This window comes from Physcomitrium patens, chromosome 6 (assembly GCF_059467195.1).
Source record: "Physcomitrium patens ecotype Gransden chromosome 6, ASM5946719v1, whole genome shotgun sequence".
NCBI lineage: Eukaryota > Viridiplantae > Streptophyta > Bryopsida > Funariales > Funariaceae > Physcomitrium > Physcomitrium patens.
Genome location: NC_143415.1, coordinates 17190783 through 17213331, shown reverse-complemented (window position 1 = coordinate 17213331; position 22549 = coordinate 17190783). Strand labels below are relative to the sequence as shown.

The 22549-nt window shown below is 31.1% G+C and overlaps 2 protein-coding genes across 2 annotated transcripts; one reads left to right on the top strand and one right to left on the bottom strand.

The window, feature by feature from the left end:
• Positions 1-1532: 1532 nt before the first annotated feature.
• On the top strand, positions 1533-3578 carry LOC112283123 (uncharacterized). The gene is made up of 3 exons (XM_024521471.3): positions 1533-2270; positions 2434-2633; positions 2963-3578. Exons 1-3 carry the CDS (start codon positions 1838-1840, stop codon positions 3194-3196), a joined length of 867 nt encoding a protein of 288 aa, XP_024377239.1. The 5' UTR covers positions 1533-1837; the 3' UTR covers positions 3197-3578.
• Positions 3579-6392: 2814 nt separating this feature from the next.
• Positions 6393-9130, bottom strand: LOC112283201 (ADP-ribosylation factor-like protein 8b). Its single transcript, XM_024521628.3, has 6 exons — positions 8731-9130; positions 8462-8543; positions 7773-7805; positions 7460-7581; positions 7149-7310; positions 6393-6850 (listed from the first exon to the last, which is right to left on the bottom strand). The coding sequence occupies exons 1-6, from the start codon at positions 8766-8768 to the stop codon at positions 6733-6735; spliced, it is 555 nt and encodes a 184-aa protein (XP_024377396.1). The 5' UTR covers positions 8769-9130; the 3' UTR covers positions 6393-6732.
• Positions 9131-22549: the final 13419 nt, after the last annotated feature.

The window sequence follows — 22549 nt, the reverse complement described above, 5'->3', positions numbered from 1 at the left end:
TTCTATCTTTGCTATCTTTTATTGTAAATTATTAAGTATTTATGTAGTTACTTGCTTGAGGTCATTTGATTCATTTCTTTGGTTTTTAGGTTTTGTTTTTCTTTCTACATTGAGCTTTTGAATGTCTCCATTCCACAATCCAAATAGATAATGCTTATTCTATTAGTTTACCTTGACTTATCTTGCCTAATTATTATTGATTTAAAGAGGTGTTTTAAAAGTGAAAGGAATAATTTTGAAAATTTGAAATAAGTGATACATATTATAAATTTATTTCACTATTTAGTAAAACACCTTCTGTAATTACACAAGGCATAAATTGCTCTTGGTAAACACTTACAACTCCTTCCTTCTATATCAATCAACCATCTATATAATAAATGATTTTTTGTGTTTTGTTTTGTTTTGTGTTTTTTGTTTTGAAATTACATTTACTTTGGTGATTTGAATAAATAGTATCAGCATAGTTTGTATTGTTTTAGTTGGAAACAAATTTATAGTTGTTAAACTTTAATATTACTTAGCATGCTTAAGAAATTGACTTTGTGTTTGCATGTGTAGATGTGCATCTAAAGATATTAAGAGAATATTGTATGATTAATTGATTATCATTTTACCATGTAAAAATATATTTTTATGTATTTATGTGTTTGTTTATGTTTCAATATATATATATATATATATTTATATGTGTTTAACTTATAAATATGCTTTTAATCTAATACTGCTAAAATAATTATATCAATGTTGTCTATGATTTCATGGTTGGTAGTTTCTAATGATCTGTTTTACATAGAGAACCAATATGTGGACACCTTTGTGTCACACACCCTCACATATTAAAGTTATTATTTATACTTTATAAAAATTTTGATAAATTTTGCAATAAATGATTATGTAAATAAAATTGATAAGCTCTTGAAAGTAAATAAAAGAACTACATGAAGTATACCCTTAAATTTCTTCAAATTAAATCATCAAATATAAGAATATCATATGCCATTGCACACAAATCTTATATAATTAATTTATTCTAAATGTTTTCACTGCAAGTGAGAATTTTTCTGTGTGTAACTGAGGGTGTGTGGCATGAGGGATATCCATGCTATCATAAATTATGATAAATTTAAAATAAAAATAGGATGCCCACCTATGGATTATCTTTTTATTATTTAATACAATGCAATATAAATGCTAATTCTTTAATTTTTACACATAAAATTGTTTATTTCATTTTTCTTATAAATAATGCACCTGAAATATAGCACAAAACATTAAAGATTTTATACAAGTTAAAATCTAAACATTTAATTTGTATTTCCTGCTATATGTACCTTTGAATGTATATATATATTTATATATATAGATACAAATATATAATCCGAATTCTTCATCAAGAAATACTACAGAATTATTTTTTTCAATGCAAATTGTATAGTCATTGACGTTAACAGTCACAAGAAGAACATGTCATTCATTATGAAAACATGCAATAAGTAAAATCTTTTCGTGCACAGTTTCAGAGATTGTGTTCATTTTGTATCATGCAGAAGAAGAAGCTGTTGGTTGTGAGGTGCTCTGCGACACATGCAGAATGCTCTCTTCCTGTGGCAAGATTTGCAGCATCGGAATCCAACTGGGAGGCCCATTTGAGTTTTCAGGGTCATTCTATTGCCTTATTCACGTCCTCCTTGTAGTTTCCGCAATTGGGTTTCAAGTAGTAATGTTGATGGAGCACTTGGCTATGCTTGTAAGTGAAGCTTGAGCTCGGAATCGGTTTGTATGTGCTTCATTACTCTGTCTACCTGTCTGAAAGGACGTGCCCAGCTAAGGAGCTATGTTGATTTCTGCGGTACAGCATTACACCTCGGGTGTCCGCCTTTTGAAAGCTGTTTGTGATATAGATTCCACACCAATATGTAGAGCGCATACAGAGTCCTCTCGTAAAGGTGGTAGGGAAAGATTTTCCTTCAGGAGCTTGCATCTGTCTAGCACCAAGTCGCATTCGCACAGCAGCAGATTGTCATTCTCCAGTAAGGATTGCAGAGGGTTAGAATTTGCCACTCATGGGTGGCTGTGGAGTTTTGTAAGGGTTGTAGGGTATGAATCACGGTTAGGGAATCTTGTGCCACACAGGTGTAGGAAGAAAACTAGATCATGGCCTGTGAGTGCCAAAGCTGTCAATTCGCAGAACGAATTGCAGACCGCTGAGAATTTGCGGGAGCAATTGGAAGCGCTGCAACAAGAGGCTGAACAGGTCCGTGGAAGGGGTGGGTACCAAAATTTTCCTCCAACCTAGAATTTGGACTCCTAATTCATAATCGTTGTGATTAAATTCAAGTTTTGAGACCATTTGTTTTAGGGTTTAGAGAGCGGCGGGTGGATTCGATTTATGAATTAGAGATTGACAATTTGAAGGTGTGTGGATAACAGCAAACAGTGCAAGGCTGAGGTTCATGCGCTTGACTCATGTTGTGGAGCAGCTCCGCCAGCGGGCAGCCATGGATGTGCGGAACGGCAAGGAGGATAGTGCTCGGAGTCTGCTTATCGAGAAACAGAAAGTAATGAAAGCCTTGGAAGCATCTCGACAGCGTGCTGAGCTCCTCGAGCAGCTGGCAAGAAAATTAAATGTGGTGTGTAGTTTATCCTGCAGAACGACCTCATTATTGTGCGACACGGTTTGCATACGTACTGTTCTGGTGAAATGTTGGGCCGAGGAAGTATGATAGTTGTTTGAAAACCAGTATTAAGGATGACTTGATTAACCTCTGGAAGTCGATTCTGAAGTCCATGTCGTTTGCTGGCTAGAGGGGGGAGAGAAGGAGAGAGATTTTTTCCGATGTCCTTCATCGATGTCCTCTTGTATCCTCCCGTGCAAGCTCCTTACACAACCACTTATTAACATCAGAGTAGCTAAATGTGTAATGAGTGATGGGGCTATCGTGTTGGGATGTGTAATTAGGCGATTTCAGTGAAAGAGACGCAGCTGATAGCAGCGTTGTCGAGTGATTCATTGGGAATCAGGCCTGAGGCTTCTGGCAATTCTGCGGTACATCATGTTTCTCTAAAAGCAGGTGCACACAACGAAGAGGTAATCCGAAGTGATGCAGATACAGATGACATCAGTTTCACAGCTGCACCAAATTCTGTCAAAACCCTAAATGCCCAAGCGGATGCAGGGCACAATTTGGATTGATGACTTTCTGGATTGGATCTTTACAGACTTGCGGACATCTCAGATTTGTAATTGGCAACGGCTCACCATCCAGAAGCCACACCTGTGAGGTAGACAAATAGAGCAGTATCCAAGCAAGGTCTCTTCTTTGGATGCTTGAGTGTAAATATGCGATGTAGAGACTTGTTGCTCTACTTTTGCAAATCAATTGTGTAAGCGCTCAGATCTCTCTTCATAGTTAAATGCCTCTATGTTCCTCATGTTTCAAAGATAGCCATCAGGGGTGTTGTAGAGTACCTTTCGTATCAGGGGATCTTGATGTGCATTTATATGGATGATGTGATATATTTTATTAACTTGAAGGTGGAAGATTGCAGACGGAAGATGAGAAATATTGGCTGAACCAATTCTGTCAATGAATTTTGAGAAAGTTACTAATTGCATGCAGTTTTTGATGATTGTTCAATCTTGTCATTGATACCTCTATTTTTGTATCAAAAGAATGTTATTGTGTTCATGGTTAAACTTGAAGCAATTCAAATTCTTTTGTTATTCTTGTGTATGATACATCAATCTTACATGTTATTTTGTTACTCTAGAATCTTATTCCTTGGTCTTTGCATCAATTGCAATTAACTCTAGTGTTTAATAGTGTTTCAAACAACATTGTAGATTTATCTATCCATGCCAAAATATTTAATGCATTAATTTATTACAATGTATAATTAGAACAATATTTTATTATATTTGAATAGTAGTTATTTTCTGTATAGTTTTATTTTATCTATTTTTGAAAAAACTAAAAACTCACATATCTTCTATATATACACAATGGATAGGTCTAATCTATTATTCTAGAAATCAATGTTTTTTCTTCAGTAAGAGACAGCTTTTCTTTTTATGTCTATATGTCTTTTAAAATTACATTAATTTCTCATTTTTTTAGACGTCTTAATAAAGAATCTTAAATAATTATTTTAAATTTATTTATCATACTTATGGCATGGTTCTACATATCCTCAACTTTCTAAGAAGCATCAGTTTTATTTTTGTACTAAGTACTAAAAATGGTATCTCTTCCAATATACTTATGTACTATCCATGTAACTACAAATTCTTTTTTTATAGTTTTGATTCAAAACCAAGTATGAAAACCTACCTAAGTTTTAGAAAATAAAAGAAAAACTCCTTTTGATAAGTAGGGTTTTTAAAATCATGTTGTTTTAACAAAGTTTGTATTTTATTTATAAATTATTCTTTATTATTTCAACAAACTTATCTCTTTTCTTATTTTATTTTAAAAGAAAATTAAGACCTTTCAATTAAATTTTTAAAAAATATTTAACTTTATGTAATATTATTTTGAGAATCATAAATATATACATATATATGTATATAGATATGTATGTATGTAAAAAATAGACTGTTATACTATTTTGGATTTGTGGCAGCTAATAATAATAGCAAATAGAAGTATTAATGGATAAAGTTAGTGCATATAATTTGCAATGACTACAATTATTTTAGTATTTAATATATATGGCTAAGATGCACAAATAAAAAAAATAAGTAAAAATATAAAAGTTGCAACACAAAATTTAAAAGATATTTTACACAAAGAATTATATTATCTCTTGTATATTATTATGTTCATATTATAATAGTGCTACTTCAAAATGCATACACATGTTTTATCAAATAAAATACTAAAAAGAAAATGTAACCCACTAAAATATTTAAAATATAAAACAAATTTAAATAAAAATTAATCATGTTTAACAAAAACAATTAGAGTCAAGATTAAAATTATACAACCAAAAAAAAATAAACTAAAACTAATTATACAACCAAAAAAAGAAATGAACACGAATAAGAAGGTTTAATCAATATTCGATACTATATATATATATATATATATATATATATATATATATATATATTAAAAAATATCACAAACCAATATTTATAAAACCTGATAATACCAGATTTAGTTTAATATTATAAAAAATATTATCACATTTTTTAAAATGATATATTGAAAAATTCCGATTTTTGTAATAATTAATATATAGATGTCTAAAATAAAATGGATTAGGAAAAAAATTATAATTTATTTTAAATATAAAAATATTAGTTATTTTTTAAGTAGAAGAAATTAACAAATCTTCTTTTTAAATTACAGGTTTAGATCGTTTAAAATATAACTCTTCCCTTTTTAAAGAATAAAATCATGGATATTGATTTTAAAATTTTCAATATAGACTTATTGACAATGTCTATAGAATTTTTTAATGAAAAATACAAAATATCAATATCAATATTAATATTGAATAATAATCCAATTTATTTACCATATAATTTTTTAATATTATATTATATAAATAATACGTATTAAAATAATGTTTTTAATAATATTTAAAAAAAAATTACAAGACATGTATAATAATTGTATAATAATTGTTAATATTTGGAGATGGTATTATCAAGAGTTACAACACTATTTAAGATAAAAGGTACTAAATTGTATTTTACACTTAAATTCAATAGTAAATGATGATGAAAAATCAGGATATTTTTTTACTTAATAACTAATATTTCATTCACAATTTTCATTGCTTTAACCTATCTATAAAAATTTTAACAACAATTGTTTGATTTCATATTTTGTTTATCTAGTTTCAATAAAATTTAACATGACTATTATTATAGTGTGTACTATGTAAGTTTCTTTTTATCTCAAATAGACAAGACAACTTCAAATTCTTAATATAAAATAATGAAATATAAAATCCTTAGTAATGCAAAATAAGTATTTTTGAACAATACAAACTTCCAAATTTAATGTTCAGGTTCTTTCAAAAGGAACATCTTCACATATTTAATTATAAGAAGTATATAGTTCTATTTGAAGACGTTCATGAAGATTATAATAAATTGTAAACAAATATCTGCAAGGAGTCATATCTAAGTTGAATTGAATCTTAGATTTTAACTCAATCAAGTTCCCATTCTTTTGAATACTGCTGTAGAAAGATATTCTTGTGCGCTTGATACTTGCAAATTATTTTGCTTCACACTGGCATTGTTGTACAGTAACCATCACTACGTCAAGATACGAAAGACTTAATGAAAGCATATCAGTAAAAATTTCCATGGATACAAAACAATATTGCACGTTTACACATGTCAGTGCTGTATATGTTGATTTTGACACATATACAATAATACTGATTTGTCCATTCAAGGCTAATCGCTTTAAACAAAGTGGGTACATATGGAAGTCACTGTATCTGTAATCATGCAGACTTTCTAGTTTACAAGAGAGAAGCAAATGAACTGATTTCTACTGTGAAACTATGGCTCACTGATCCCTCGGCTCATGCACGAGGGTTTCGTGCCATTTCCTTAACAAATACTTTCTGATTTTTTGCTACATGTGAAGGGTCTGGTGGCCGGGAAAGGAGGAAAGGAGCACATCGGGTTGTTAGACTCCTCACATCCAGATACTCTACATTCTGATTTTAGTTTCAGTTCTAGAAGTGGCAACAAGCGGTGAATCAGCTCTTGGACTTTGAATGCTTAACAAGCCAGTCGATGACGATGTCAATATTGGTTGAATTTTTGCATGAGATGGTGTAACAAGCAACCTCTCTATCTGTAAGTCCAGAGAGTCCCCTGTAAAATCAGCCAGAGAGCATTCTAGTTAGTACCAAAATACTTCTGTAGCAGGTGAAGTGCCTAAAGCAATCAAATGTAATGTACAGAAGAAGTAGAGGAGCAAAACTTAGTTCAATTTGCTCAACTATCACTTCTAGGACACTTTCATAGAAATGCAATCCATGAAATAACTTAGTAATTCAACTAGAATCACTTTCTAAACAAGGCATTTAGTTCAAGCTGCCATTATTGGGTTGCGAAAGTTTCGATCAACTATGTAGTGACAGCGAAAACAAGAGGTCAAAAGCAAACGTACATCTGTTCAATAAGCGCCTTTTTACTAAGTGCTTCAGCCTTATCGATTTTGTTGCCCAAAACAAGCAAGGGGGTCCCATAAAGTGAAGGCTTGTTCAACAAGTCGTGCAGTTCATTCTTAGAAATGGCAATATTGTCTTTGTCTGCTGCATCCACGACATACCTGAAACAGTTACCAGGTCACCTAAATGCTTCAAAATACATACTTTCAAAATTTGAACCACAGGAGACTGCAAATGGTCGTGAGAAAATGCTTCAATATTTAGAGCCATCGCAGAAAACCAAAACTTTGGTGGAAACACAGATTCTTACACAATTGCAGACACACCACGACAATAACGCTCCCACATGCTCCGGAATCGGGGTTGGCCACCGAGATCCCAGAGTTTGATAGTCACACTACCCTTCGTCACCTTGCGCATGTTGAACCCCACCTGCATTTCATCACAAAAACGAACAAATTTCAACAAAAAGACATACTTAAAAACTTACATCAACAGCAAAATTTACGCCAATAACTAAACTGCGAGTAATCAAGAAGCAGAGATGCAGCATGTAAAATGACAAAAAGCTCTAATAGTGGTGTGAAACCGATTCCAACGACCCCCTTTAGGAGACGACGTACCGTGGGTATCATGTCCTCAGCAAAGCTACCCGTCTGCACAGAAGCGACCATGAAAGATTAGAATCAGAGCGTGGACCGAATCTAACCGCATGGAAAGCCAAACAATGCATTAAATGCCAGCTGAACGAACATATTTAACATGTAAAAGACATTGTCTGCAGGTAATGATGCCTGAGTATTATACAACACTTCTAACGAAGTAACCAAGCTGGTCATATTATCACGTTTGTCGAAATTGTTACTCTCTTCCAAAATAATTTTTTATACCTCCGTTTTCAAATATACTACTAAGCTTTACAGGGTGAGAAAGCGTAAACATCTACTAAGCAATCAGGTGAAGCAAAGAAGATGAATGCCCCTGCAACCTTTTCTCACGTCATCAGGCAGCTAAATAATTCTAGAACATTTGGGTCCTCAGCCAGCAAATTTCTTTTCTGAAGATCATACTTCCTTCGGCCAGTATTTTTATGCTTTTGACGAGAACTATGCTCTCTTGGATGTACATTTAATGAGGGACCCTTGTTCTTCTACATGAAGCCTAAAAACTTAGGAAAGTATTCAGTAAGTGAACGCAATTCTAGCCTGAAGCGCTGCTGGGGAGCTATATTTAGGGAATCCAAACTGGTGCGTGAACAAGACAGTGTGTAAATAGAAGTATACAGAAATAGAATGGGGTTAGAGGCACGAACCGCAATGACATTCACGAGAGAAGTTTTGCCAGCATTTTGCAACCCTATCAAAGACAACTCCATCTCTTGCTTGAAAAATAGGCTACACACGAGAGAACCATTCCATCCATGTCAGCACAGAGTCAGCATTACACAGAAATTATACCACTAACAATCCCCAAGTATATCTTCTGTAAGCAAGTACATGAGCCACAAAATGAAAAAACACCACAAGAGAATTCAGCGAAATCGAGACTTAGCAATACATACAGGCCAAGGTTGACATCTACCTGCGCAGCCAATTCAGAAAGTAGTCCCATATTCCCATTGCAACTGCACAATAAGCACCTGTAACTCAACGAGTTCGTACCCCAAATCCTTCAAACACTACCGCACGCTACAAGGCAAATATACCACCCTTCCACACTCTCCAACCACGGGTCCAAATTAGCCCAAGACTAACTTCAAAAACTCCCGCAATCCGGCCTTCGCAACCGTGACATATACACCTCTTCCTGTCAGCCTCCAAGCTTACGAAAATTCCCAGAAGTAAAAGCGAATCCTCGCGAACACAGCCCCACAAGCGCAATCCGCTTCCGTCGCCGCTTGTTGTCAACCAATCCCGCAGAGACCGTAGAGACACACCTCCCGAGAAGCGAGCGATTCAAGGCAGCTAAAAAGAAACGGCGAGAAGGAAGGAGGGAATGCAGCACGCAATGGTGCGATGCGACAGCTTTAAAGAAGGCGAAGGGTGACGAAAAGGTCAGAAGCAGGAGCAAGGATGAAGGATCGAGCACAAGGAAGAAGAGCGTCACAGCATCCCAGAATCTCAGAATGCCAACTGAAGACTCGTTCCTGGCGCTTGAGAAGCACCCTTCCCTGCCTACGAAACAGACGATGCATCTCAAAAGCTGGGCCGGGCTGGGTCGGGTCGGGCGCGGCCGGGTGACAGGAAGGGCCGCCCATTCCACGTGTTGCGGTGTCTGGTGAAGGGGCGACAAAGGCCGCAGGGGAACTGTTCTCCGTGCCTTGTTCCGAATGCGAAGTTTCCAGGGCGTTTCCTTCTTTCATCGTGGGGGAAGGCCTTCCCCTAGTAAATGTTAGTTAATTGAGGTTTTTAATGTACAGTTGATAGATTTATTTTTATTTTATTGAAAGAATAGAATTGCGTGTTTCATAATTCTAATTGGAGATTTCAAAAAAAAAAATCTAGGTGTGATGTTAACTCTATTTATCTTCTTGAGTTAATGTTTTAAGAATTACTGTGTAAAAAACTGATATTGTATATACATAAATAAATAAATTCAATGTGATCCAGAAAATATTTAATTAACCATCATAAAAATCGCAAACAGGTCAGCACAAAGATCAAAATAATAATGTGTTTTGTGAGGAAGTAGCAGCAACAGTGTCTTAAAGTAGTAATCCATTACTCACTTATCATAATAATAATAATAATCTTGAAGCAGTAAACCATGACTAACAATAAATTAAAAAAAAATCAAGAAATCTATGAAAAATAGATTTTTTAAATTAAGTGAAATCATAATTTTTTTGAGTTCAATCTATTTTTTGTACTCCATCAGCACATATTGACTATTACTTATTATTTATAATATTAAAATATTTGAACTTATATTTTAAATATATATAATTAAGTTTTTAAATTTAAATAATAATAATGATAAGAATAATAAGAATACAAATACATACTAAACTATATAATATTATCCATCTTTGTTATAGGAAGCACCATTATACAAAGTAGAAAAGGACAACTTAAGAGTAACACTCAAGACTTATAAGGTTTTTGTGACAAGATCTTATAATAAAATAATAGATTACAATATTTCTTAACATACACAAGCTTGAGCCAAAACCTAAGAGAAACCTATGACACGCTTCAAAATGAACTTCATAAGGTATTTTATAAGTAATTTAATACATTGTATTAGTATTTAGAGATCATTTTAACAAAAAGTTCAGAAGAGTTTTTTTATGATGAGAATGAGAAGACAAAGTTTTTGCAACTAAAATAGGAGCTGAATCCATATAGAATTGAGTAGTTTCATGAAGAGCAACTCATTATAAGTCAACTTAAATTTCTCTCTCTCTCTCTCTCTCTATATATATATATATACATATGTATTTCAATCAACATCTTATAATTAGATGCCAACTATTACTAGCAATATTTTTGAGTTGAAGCTTATAGAAAATAAATAGAACATGAATTAATGAATTTAAAGAAGATATGATGTAAGTCTACCAATTTATGATTAATTAAGAAAAAAAATAGAAGAGCAATAAAATAACAATAGTTTTGCTAACACATGTAAGATTTTAGAAAATAATAATTATCTTAATATTGACTAAGATAAGAAATATAAACTTAGGTATTCATTCAAAAGTCTGAATTTTAAAAAAAAGAAACATATATATGAAAAGAAAAAAAGTTACAAAAACTTAATATGTAGTTGAAATTTAAGTAATTAGTAAAAAAATAAATAAATTTGGGGATCACAATAAATGATAAAAAAATATTAATGGAGAAATAAAACTTTATAATATAAAAATTCTGAAGAAATTAAATATATATTTTATGATAGACTTAAGTTATCACACAATTATTAGAATATTTAAGAAATTATTATCCTATTAATTATATCAATATTCTATTTTTTAGATATTAAGAATAATTTAAAGAGATTTTACCAAATAAATAAAGAAGATACATTAAATTATACAGCTTGAAGAGTAATAATCTAAGAGAAATATATATATTAGCCTATAGAGGCCTCTATACAAAGAAATAGTTTTTTTTGGAAAAATAATGTAAACGTCTATAGAATATCTAAGTATTAAAATAATCTTAAGTAAATATAACTTATATTTAAATTTTCTTATTCAATAGATAGAAATTTTATTACATAAATATATTTTGAAAAATAAAAATAAAAATTTCCAAAGTTTTATTATTAACAAATAAAATATATTTTTATATTATATAGGATATAAACATTTGATATATTTTATAGAAATATTTAGAATATAATATACTTCTAAAATATAAATAAATTATAAAAGTAATATTATAAAAAATGAAATATTTTTTAAGCTAAATAATTTATTGGATGAATTTTTTAATAAAAATAATTTTTTATTATATCAAATATATCAATAGAAAATTTTAAAAATCAAAATATAATTATATTTGAATAATTTAAAGTAAAAATAAAAACTAAATAAAAATAATAATAAAATTATTAAAAATATGTATAAATAAAATTTTAAATAAGATATACAAAATTTAATTTTTTTATATTTAAAAATTACGATATTATTAAATTTAAGTTATTTTTTGGGTATAAACTCTACTTTATTTGATTCATCTATAACTCCCTAAAATTATTTCATAATGGCTCAACTAGGTTGTTGAATTAAATTATATTTTTTTATATCTTTAAATTAATTTTAAAATATAAAATTTAAATTAAATATATATATATATATATATTCAATATTAAATTATTGTCTGTAAAAATTTTGAAGTGAATAAAATAAATTACAAAATATTTTAGTAAAAGAGTATTTTCTTAATAGTTAGAATATTTATTGTATATAAATAAAAATTGAAATAATTAATATAATAGAATTATTGAAAAAAAAAAATATATATATATATATATATATATATATATATATTAGAAAATATTAAAAAATACAAGATCTTTAATAATTTATCTTTTGTTTGATACATACTTAATAATATTTTAAAAATATTTATGCACATACATTTAATATGTGTTTTTGAACACATATTTAATCCAATGTATATTTTGTATGTTTTAAAATTTAAAACTTTAAAATAATTCTTCATTGAAATATCAAATATGATGGATATTTTAGCTCATGCCAAAAAAATAACCTCTTGAATTAATTCTAATTTAAAATAAATTATCTTATAATAGTAATTATATAAAAATTAATTTAAAAATTAATTTAATATCTAGTATTTTTAAAAAATTCAAATAATAGTTATTGGTTTTATAACATACTTTAAAAATTAAGAATAAATTACTTTGGTTATATTTCAAGCATGCATTAAAACTATGTAGTTTTCTTATAAATATACATTGATATTTTTATGACTTATACAAGATATTTGCATATGGACTGAGATTTTAATTAAATAAAAGACAAATCTTATAAATATAGATAGATAGATAAATATAAATAAATAGATAGATAGATAGATAGATAGATAAATAGAAGAAGTTGTTAAAGCTTTATCTCTATTTTGATGACATCATACGTTCTTTGCCATGTAATGACTAATTTAGTCTATCTTTATCTCATGTCCTTAATCTTTGATCCTTTGTTTTTGTTGTCTATCTCCAATTTTTCATCCATCAATGTTGTAATGAAATATGGATAAGATATTCATAGTAACAGAGCTTAGATGTGACATTATTCTTGGTATGCTATTGCTAGAAGTAAAAAATAAGTAAATTGATTGGCTAGTAAAGATGATCTCCTTCAAAGATGGTGGATGCAAAGTGACTTTTTGTACCTCCATTTCAAGTGAGGTAGAAAAATAATTTGGAGCTAAAAGCTTATTTGTAAGAATGATCTTTATGATGAAGCAAATATAACATAAGTAACCAGTATATATGGTAGTTCCAAATCTTGCCTCAATGGTGGAAAAGATAGTTGAAAGAATAGAATGGGCAAAGAAACTTGTACGTGAATATCTAGATATCTTTTCAACTGACTTACCTAATAAAGTGCTACTTGATCAAAGTGCCTCCTTCTAAATAAAACTATTGCTTGGGACCAAACTAAAAAATCTGTTAATTTATTGCCTAACACCAAATGAACTTAAAAGCTACAAAAGACATTAGACAAATTCTTAGAGAAGGGCTTCATTCAAAAAAACATGTCACTATAAAGAGCACATGTATTCTTTGCACCTAAAAAAGATAGTGGACTTAGGCTTTGCATTGACTATCAAGGCTTCAATAAGTAGACTATCAAGAATATATATCTACTTCCATACATAAATGATCTTCTTCACTAAATTCAAGGTACAATAATCTTTAGAGAATTAGACCTTTTGAGTAGCTATTAGTAGATACCTATTGCTAGAGAGGATATAAAAAAGATAGTCTTTTGTATGTACTATGAACCATTTGAATGGCTTATTTCACCTATTGGCCTCACCAATGTTTCAACCACTTTAATAGATCATATGAATAGATTATTTTAAAATCTTTTGGATATGTATATAATTATCTTTATTGATGATATCTAAGTCTATAGTAAAATCTTTGAGGAATATAAGCAATATCTAAGAGAAGTGTTGTGTTGGCTATAAGATAGTCACTTCTATTGCAAGGAATTAAAGTATGAACTTTAGAAGTTGGAGGTCATCTTTTTGAAACATGTTGTATCCTCTAAAGCCATGCACATAGAGCAAAATAAGGTGAAAGTGGTGGAGGATTGGCCAATCTCTAAGAATACTTGTAAAGTTTGCTTATTCTTAGGCCTTGCTAGATATTATCATGATTTTATTTGATAATTTGTATATATTGCTAGTTCATTGACAAGTCTATTGGAAAAAGGTGCTTCATTTGAATGGAAATTAGAGTAGAAAAATGCCTTTAATAAGTTAAAAGAATCACTTATTATTGCTCTAGTATTGTACTTATATAATTCTAAACTTTCTAGTATACTTGACATTGACTCTTTTGAATTTGTTATTAGCATGGTCCTTCAACAAGACTTTGATAGTGGCTTTCAACTTATGGCATATGAATTATATAAGCTCTGAAAGGCAAAGCACAATTATATGTGATCAAGAGCTATAAGTATAAAATTCACTACTCAACTCAAATTATAAGATGGCTTCAATTAAGAGTAACTTGTAATTGGTGGTATAAAGTGGAGAATGCAAATAATAAGAATAAAAGAAGAAAAAACACAAAACAATTGAAATAAATGAAAGCAAATAATTATACAATCTAAAACTTCGTCCAATTGATTTACTAAATTTTTATCTAATAAAAAATAAATATTAAAAGTAAAAAATATATTTTTAAAAAGATATATTTTTTTCTTTTTAATGGTATGATAAATATATAAATCTAAATTACTATAAATAATTAATAAAATTTTAATAATAATAAGTAAATAAATAAAAAAAATAAGTAAATAAATAAAAAAATTAAGTAAATATTTTTACTTCAAAAGTAATTTGCTTATAGATCAAAGTTTTGAACTTCATCAAGGCTCACATGTAGTGTATAAGGATGTCCAAGAGAGGCCACGAGGCTTTAATCTTATCCTCTTAACTACTTTCAAGGTGCTACAATCCATATGGAACTTGTGCACCTCCTTTCTTACAAGGACTATACTAACTGCTGGTCTTCTTATTTTTTACTAATAGATTCAATATTTTTGTAATTTTGACTTCACCATAGTATTTAAAAATATCCACATAGCCTAGAAATCTTATATAGCCTTCAAATATTCCTCCATTTCTTCATAATGGCTCCCAAAGTGGTAAAACTCATTTTTACCAAAGTCTTAAAAATTCCTATAAAAAATCTAAATAAATTCTAAATAAATTCTATATTGATTTTATAATGCTAATATAATTTTAAGAATATAATTTCATATCTTGGTGATTTTTTATAGTAATAAAATCAGTTTAAATCGATTTAAATCCTATTTCTTATATAACTAACTAAAAAGACATGAGGTTCTTTTTCATACTTCTTCTAACTATTAACTATCATTTATAATAATTTTTTTATAAGAAATATATATAGATATAAGATCATTATAAATATTTATCTTAATAAATAATCCTTGATATTCAATAGTAAATAAAAATACTAAATCAACTGAGATAATTGCCTCTAAGACTTAATAAGATTCTATTTCTACAACTAATATTCTAATTTTTTATTTGTCTAAAGATTTCTATACTATTTATCATATATTATAATTTTAAGTACTCTAAATATACATTTTTATTCTAAAACAACTAATGAATCAATTTGATGACTCACATATAGCAACTAGTAATTATATGTGCCATAAGGGTGTGACGACACTATCTGTTGGAGAAGCCAATGACTGTTTGGACTGACCATTGGCCCTGCTATACGATTTGTATTTAAAAAATACGAAATCATGACATCATCATTGAGAAGAACAATTAAAGCTTTTCAACAATTAGCTTGTATATAAGCAAGGGCAACAATACATCATATTGGATACCTTATTGCATAAACTAAATTTGAAGCAGAAATTGGAAGATGAGATAGAAGTTGCCACCATTAATAGTATCATTTCAAACCTGACTAGAGGAGCAAAATAAAAAGAAACTATGTATTAGGATGCTTATTTTAAGATGATTATTGATTGGCTGAAGATTGACAATGTGCAATATTGAAATTACCATCTTAGTGATGATTTGCTTTATTTCAAGAAAAAGTTTTATATACTTGATAATACTATATTTTAGACATGCATACTTCAAAAGAGACATGATATTCTAATATCTAAACATCTAAGGCATGAAAAGATTCTAAAACAAATCTTTAAGATATAATTTTGGACATATTTGGATTATAATGTTTGAGCTTTTGTGCATTCTTGCAAATCATATCAACGTAATAAAATATGCAACACAACTTCTCTTAGACTATTGCAGCCAATTCCACTACATATGACATATTTGAAATATATGACTATAGATCTCATCACGTATTTGTTACAAATGCCTCACAATCATACTACGGTTGCTGTCTTTGTGAATCAACTTTTGAAGCAATTTCACTTGACTATGGTGCACTTTGATATTGATGCTCCAACACTTGCAGGGATCTTCTTTGATACTATCTTTTATCACCATAGATTATCTCGTATCATTGTTTTAGATCAAGATCCATGCTTAATGGAAAGTTTTTGTCAAGCTTTGTTCAAGCTATTGGATACACGACTTACCATATCTACAACTTTCTATCTTTAAATAGATGGACAAACAGAGCATATAAATTAGACCTTAAAAAATATGCTACAAGTATTCATGACAGTATTGTGATGTAACATGATTTATGAATAAAAGAGAGAAAAAATTATTATATTATAGAAGATTTTATTTTAAAATATTATAAAAAATTATCTTAAAAAATAGATAATAATCAAAAAGATAATAAAATTAAAAGATACTATTGCTACTTTTTTATGAAATAAACTTCTACTTACTTTATAGGACCATAAATAAAGCAAAAAAAAGTAGATTAGAAAATAAAATAATATAGGCATATATAAGAGAGATTTAAGAATAGATTTTAGTAAAATTTATCTCAAGAAGCTAAGAATTAATACTTAGAGAGGACTAATTATCAACTTGGATCAAAATCATATCCTAAGGTACAAAATTAGTATCCATAGTGACTCTAAGGTTCTTTTACAAATTAGAGAGTGAAATTGGAGAATAGACTTAATAAGATATCTATGAGTATTGGTCTTGTATGATTTGAATTTGTAATGATTTCGTAAGAGCTTTACAAAATCAAGGTTGTTTTAAATGACTTGGATTTTTATGAAATAAAATAGGATTGATGTTTTAGGAAATTACATAAGTTTTGTAATATATCTATAGATGAAATTTTGTAGGTTGGTAGATATAGTTGTGCTTGATGAGTGTTATGAATTTAAGCTTAATCAAAAAATTAAATTGAAGGTTCTTAAAGTTTAAGTGGGTCAGGGTCTTGAAAATTAAAATTTTAGGTCTAGTGAAGGTTTCTAAGATTTCTAGTAATTTACTAATTTGATTGAAGTAAAATTTATGTATATGGATAGTAGACTTTATCTATATATATATATATATATATATATATATATATATATATGTGTGAAATTTGAGATCAATTAAATAGTATAAAAAAAATATTAGCATTGAAAGATCAATATCTATATTAGAAAAGGAGTCTGACTAATACTTGAGCAGATTTTAGGATTTTTTTCTATTTGATAAGTGAAATTATCTTCAAAATTTATTATACTTATTTTTAATTAAGAAATTAAGAATTAAGTAAATTTTTAAGTAAGATCAATGATTTAATCAATAGATGTTGAGATTCTAATCTATCTTAGGATTGATTTGAATTAATTAGGTTTTGATTACGATTTGATTTAAGATTTAAGATTTGTCTAGGATTTGATTTAGGATTTAGGATTTGTTTAGGACTTAGGATTTCTTTAGAATTTGGTTTAAAATTTAGGATTTAAGATTTGATTAGGATTTGATTTTGAATTTAAATTTTGATTAAGATTTGACCTAAGGTTTAATTAAGATTCATTAGAATTTCAATTAGAATTAAAATAGGATTTTATTAGGATTTATTTAAGATTTATTTAAGATTTCTCTAATATTTCTTTAAGATTTCTTGTATATTTTTTTAAGATTTATCTATTATTTCATAATAATTTCTTTATAATTTCTTTAGAAATTCTTTAAGATTTTATTATATTTCTTTTGTAATTTCTTTGAGGTTTCTTTTGGATTTGATTAAAGCTTGATTATAATTATTAAGGTTTAATTAGAATTTATTTAAGATTTTATTACAGTTGTCATAATCTTATTGTTGCAATTTTTCTTCTACTTTCCATAGCAAGGTGTGTGATGTATTCTCAAGTAAGACTTTACATAATATGACAATGGTTTATTATAAAGATTGGGATAGATATTTGATGCCCTTAGAATTTACTTATAATGATAGTATTTAAGCAAGTACTAGTCATTTATTATTCTTTCATAACATTGGCTACTATTTCATTATTGTCACGGACACAAAATACAGACTTGAAATCTAACCAGAAGTTCCAGAAGAAGTGGCAGAACTAGATTAAATAGATGAGTACAAGAACAACACCAGAAAGGTGAGCTAGAACTCCAAGAGGTGTGTTGTCGAGACTGAAGAACTCTTCAGCCTCGATCCCTATATATACTCCTACTTAGGAAGCTTCTCGAGCTACTTTCTATTAACTAGGAAGCTTTTAGAAGGTTCCAGAGGCTTCCTTTCTAGAAGGTTCTAGAAACTTCTCGAGCTACTTCTATTAACTAGGAAGCTTCTAGAAAGTTCCAGGGGATTCCTTTCTAGAAGCTTCTAGAAACTTCTCTTCTAGAAGGTTCCAGAGACTTCCCTTCTAGAAGCTTCTAGAAACTTCTCTCTAAAAGGTTCTAGAGGCTTCTCTTCTAGAAGGTTCCAAAGGCTTATTTTCTAGAAGGTTCTAGAAACTTCTCTCTAGAAAGTTCTAATGAATATGTCCCTAACATCACCCCCTCCTTTAGCTTCGAGGTCTCTGAGAAGCAATGTTATTGATCAGTACCAACGCAAGAAAATGAAGATCTGTCGCATAACTTCTACTATGAACTCCAACTGTTGTTCACGAGGCAAGTGGTTCATCGACCCTTGAAGCCAACGGTAGTGGCCCATGCCTTCGACTTCTGACCAAGCATGAACTTCCGTGTCCTCATTGTGAAATTGTCCTGCAAACATGCCTTCTGGTTGACCATCGTAAGCAGGCTCGATCTCAAATACGATCACCAGTGATCGGTTACTCGGTATCCTCCATTGTCGTCGTGGTACATGTAGTTCTTCATCTCGGGGTCGCCTTCATGAGCTACTCGGTTGCGATACTCTGACTGGCATAGTATCTATCTCTTAGCTATCCATATCAAAAGACCAAACTACGATCTATCTTGGAGAAAATAACTACATCAACTATGAATTTTGCTGGTGCTCTCCCCTTTTTTTATATTGTTGGGAGAACAAGCTTCAGAAAGAAGCTATCATCGAATTGATTTAGGTTTATCGGGATGTCGTTGATGAAACTCTTGTACCTTTTGTGGCGCATTCGCAAGATTTTCAGCTGGCTCCGACGTTCGCTCATTAATGTCATAGCCGCACCAATGAACAAGATATTCTAACTTTCCCCACCTTCGCCATGAATCCAATATCTTTTCAACCTCGTATTCTTCGTGGTTCTTGATTTCAATACTAGGTGGCGGACATTGCACTCTTTCAGGAAAAGATGACTCTCGATAAGGTTCCAACAGAGAAACATGAAAGACTGGATGTACCTTCATAGAAACCGGTAACTCCAGCCGGTATGCCACTGGATTAATTTGCTTCTGGATGATAAATGGTCCCAATCTTCGATAGTCCAACTTATCACATGGTCGCTTGGTCTTGATATTTCGTCAAAGAAGCCAGGCTTTGTCTCCAACTTTGAAAGTAGGTGCTGAATTTCGAAATCTATCCACAAACATCTTATAGGATTCTTGAGCGGATTGTAATTGAAGCTTCAACATAGTTTGAAGCTCTGATAGTTGCTTCGCAAATCCTTCAGCTGTTGGATTGTTATTTGTTGACCGACTCAATAAATCAAGCTTCGGATGATATCCATAGTTGGAAAAGAATGGTGTTTGTTGAGTCGACGCATGGAGGGTGTTGTTATATGCAAACTCGCCTAGCGGTACATATGCAGTCCAATCGTCTTGCTGATAGTTGATGCTGCATCGTAAGTACTGCTCCAAGACTTGGTTCACCCGTTCTGTTTGGCCATCAGTTTGAGGATGAAAAGCTGAAGAAAGCTTGATATCCACCTTCAATATCCCAAAGAGAGATCTCCAAAACTTTGACACGAACTAAGTACCTCGATCTGATATGATATCATCTGATAGTCCATGATATCGATACACATTATCGAGAAAGAGTCTTGCTGTGACTTCACTAGACGATGTCTTCTTACAAGGAACAAAGTGTGCCATCTTCGTAAGCCGATCTACCACGACAAAGATGCTGTCAAATGAGTTTGATGATGGCAAGTCCGTGATGAAGTCCATAGAAATTGAAGACCATGGTCGATGTGGAATTGGCAATGGCTGTAGAAGTCCATTAGGGCGATGCCGAGGATTCTTAGATCTTGAACAGATGTCACAAGAGAGGACAAAATCTTTCACATCCTTCCACATTTGGGGCCACCCAAAATCTCGGGAAATAAGCTCTAAGGTCTTTGTTGAATCCAAAATGTCCCGCAGCTGGAAAATCATGGCGAGATTGAAGAACTCGGAGTTGTGCTAGTCCTTTTGGAATGTACAATCGCTCTTCAAAGTATAAAAGATCTCCCTCCACCTTGAACTTGTCGTCATTGGTACGTTGCTTGATATCAATGGCTACTGAATCTTTAATGGTCATAGCACGTACCTGGTTTAGGAAGTCAGCATCAAATGATACAATAGTAGCACAAAGTTGAAATCTCTCTGGCTTCAATAACGTTGTACATTGTTGATCAAACGTTGCTTCTCCAACCTTTGGTGCAAGATACGATCTCCTTGATAAAGCATCGGATAGTCCTTGCTGCCTTCCAAGTCGATAAGTGATAACAAAATCGAATCTAGATAGCGACATATTCCACCAAGCTTGACGCCGATTTAAAACTCGAGCCGTCATGAAATACTCCAAATTCTTGTGATCCATATATACGGTTACTGGATGTGCAGCTCCTTCAAGAAAGTGACGCCATTCTTTGAAAGAATCCACTATAGCAAGAAGTTTCTTATCGTGGATCTCATAATTGATTTCAGCAGCAGAGAACTTCCGAGAATAGAATGCAACTGGATGGAGCTTCTTATCTTCACTCATTTGTGAAAGCACAGCTCCCAAAGCAAAATCTGAAGCATCAGTTTCTAAATAGAAGGCCTTTGTAAAGTCTGGATGTATCAAAATTGGAGCTGTAATAAATGCTGTCTTCAAATCTTGAAACGCCTTCTCCGCCAAAGGTCCCCATTCCAACTTATCCTTGCATGTTAATCGACTGAGAGGAGCAGCAACTTGAGAATAATTCTTGATGAAGATCCGATAGAAGTTTGCAAAACCAAGAAAACATTGTACGTCTCTAACTGTCTTCGGAACCTCCCAAGATATGATTGCTTCTACTTTCTTGGGATCCATCTTCAAACCTTCTGTAGTCGCAATGAACCCCAAAAATTCCATCTCCGTCTGGTGAAATAAACACTTTTCTCATTTGGCATATAGTCCTCGCTTGCGTAGTTTCTCCAAGACCAAACGAACATGCTCCTCATGCTCTTCCTCGTTTTTAGAGAATATTAGAATATCGTCCAAGTAGATGACAAAATCGTCGAGGTATTCTCGAAAGATGTCATTCATCATATGTTGGAAAACCGCTGGAGCATTGGTAAGACCAAAAGGCATGACATTATATTCGAAATGACCATACCTTGTATGGAATGCTGTCTTCCACTCATCTCCTTCCTTGATTCGTACGAGATTATAAGCTCCCCTTAGATCAATTTTTGTAAAGATCTTCGCACGTCCAAGTTATTCTAAGAGACTAGAAATCAAGGGTAATGGGTAATGATTTTTCTTTGTTACCTTGTTGAGGCCTCGATAGTCCACACACATCCGTAATGATCCATCTTTCTTCTTCACAAATAAAATGGGTGCTTCAGCTGATGATTTTGAATGATGAATGAAGTTCTTGGCTAGATTCTCGTCGATGTACTTTCGTAACTCTGCCAACTCCGTTTGTGATAGATTGTAGATTGGGCCAAAAGGTGGTTGTGCTCCTTCTTGCAAGTCTATGGCACAATCATATGGTCGGTATTCCGGTAGTATGTCGGCGTTCTTCTTTTGAAACATGTCTTCAAAATCTTTATATTGCTCCGGTATACTTGCTGTTGAGATCTTCTCCTCGGTAGTTGGAGTCGCATAAATGACAAATGGAGTGCCTTCCTTAGATGATCTTATAAACGCTCTTGCTCCAATGAATAAGGATTTTTTTTTTTGAGGTTTTTTTACTAGGTTTTTTCTTGTGTGGTTTTGTGGGAAAAGTCATCTTCCGCAACCTCCAATCTATCAATGGATTATGTTTTTCAACCAAGAAAGACCAAGAATAATAGGATTTGATGGGGTTCTAATAATATTAAAAATAATATGACTACTATGGTCTTTAAACGTTACTTCTATAGGTTTTGATTCATGGGTGATGCTACCAGACAATAAAGGT

What these genes read in the sequence shown, in the direction of transcription:
- LOC112283123 (XM_024521471.3), top strand. Translation starts at nt 1,838, where the DNA reads ATGTTGATTTCTGCGGTACAGCATTACACCTCGGGTGTCCGCCTTTTG. An exon ending in TGAACAGGTCCGTGGAAGGG is followed by an intron (nt 2,271 to 2,433) that starts GTGGGTACCAAA and finishes TGTGGATAACAG; the next exon opens with CAAACAGTGCAAGGCTGAGG. An exon ending in TGGCAAGAAAATTAAATGTG is followed by an intron (nt 2,634 to 2,962) that starts GTGTGTAGTTTA and finishes ATGTGTAATTAG; the next exon opens with GCGATTTCAGTGAAAGAGAC.
- LOC112283201 (XM_024521628.3), bottom strand. Translation starts at nt 8,768, where the DNA reads ATGGGAATATGGGACTACTTTCTGAATTGGCTGCGCAG. An exon ending in TTTCTGAATTGGCTGCGCAG is followed by an intron (nt 8,544 to 8,730) that starts GTAGATGTCAAC and finishes TCTCGTGTGTAG; the next exon opens with CCTATTTTTCAAGCAAGAGA. An exon ending in CGTGGTGTGTCTGCAATTGT is followed by an intron (nt 7,311 to 7,459) that starts GTAAGAATCTGT and finishes TAACTGTTTCAG; the next exon opens with GTATGTCGTGGATGCAGCAG.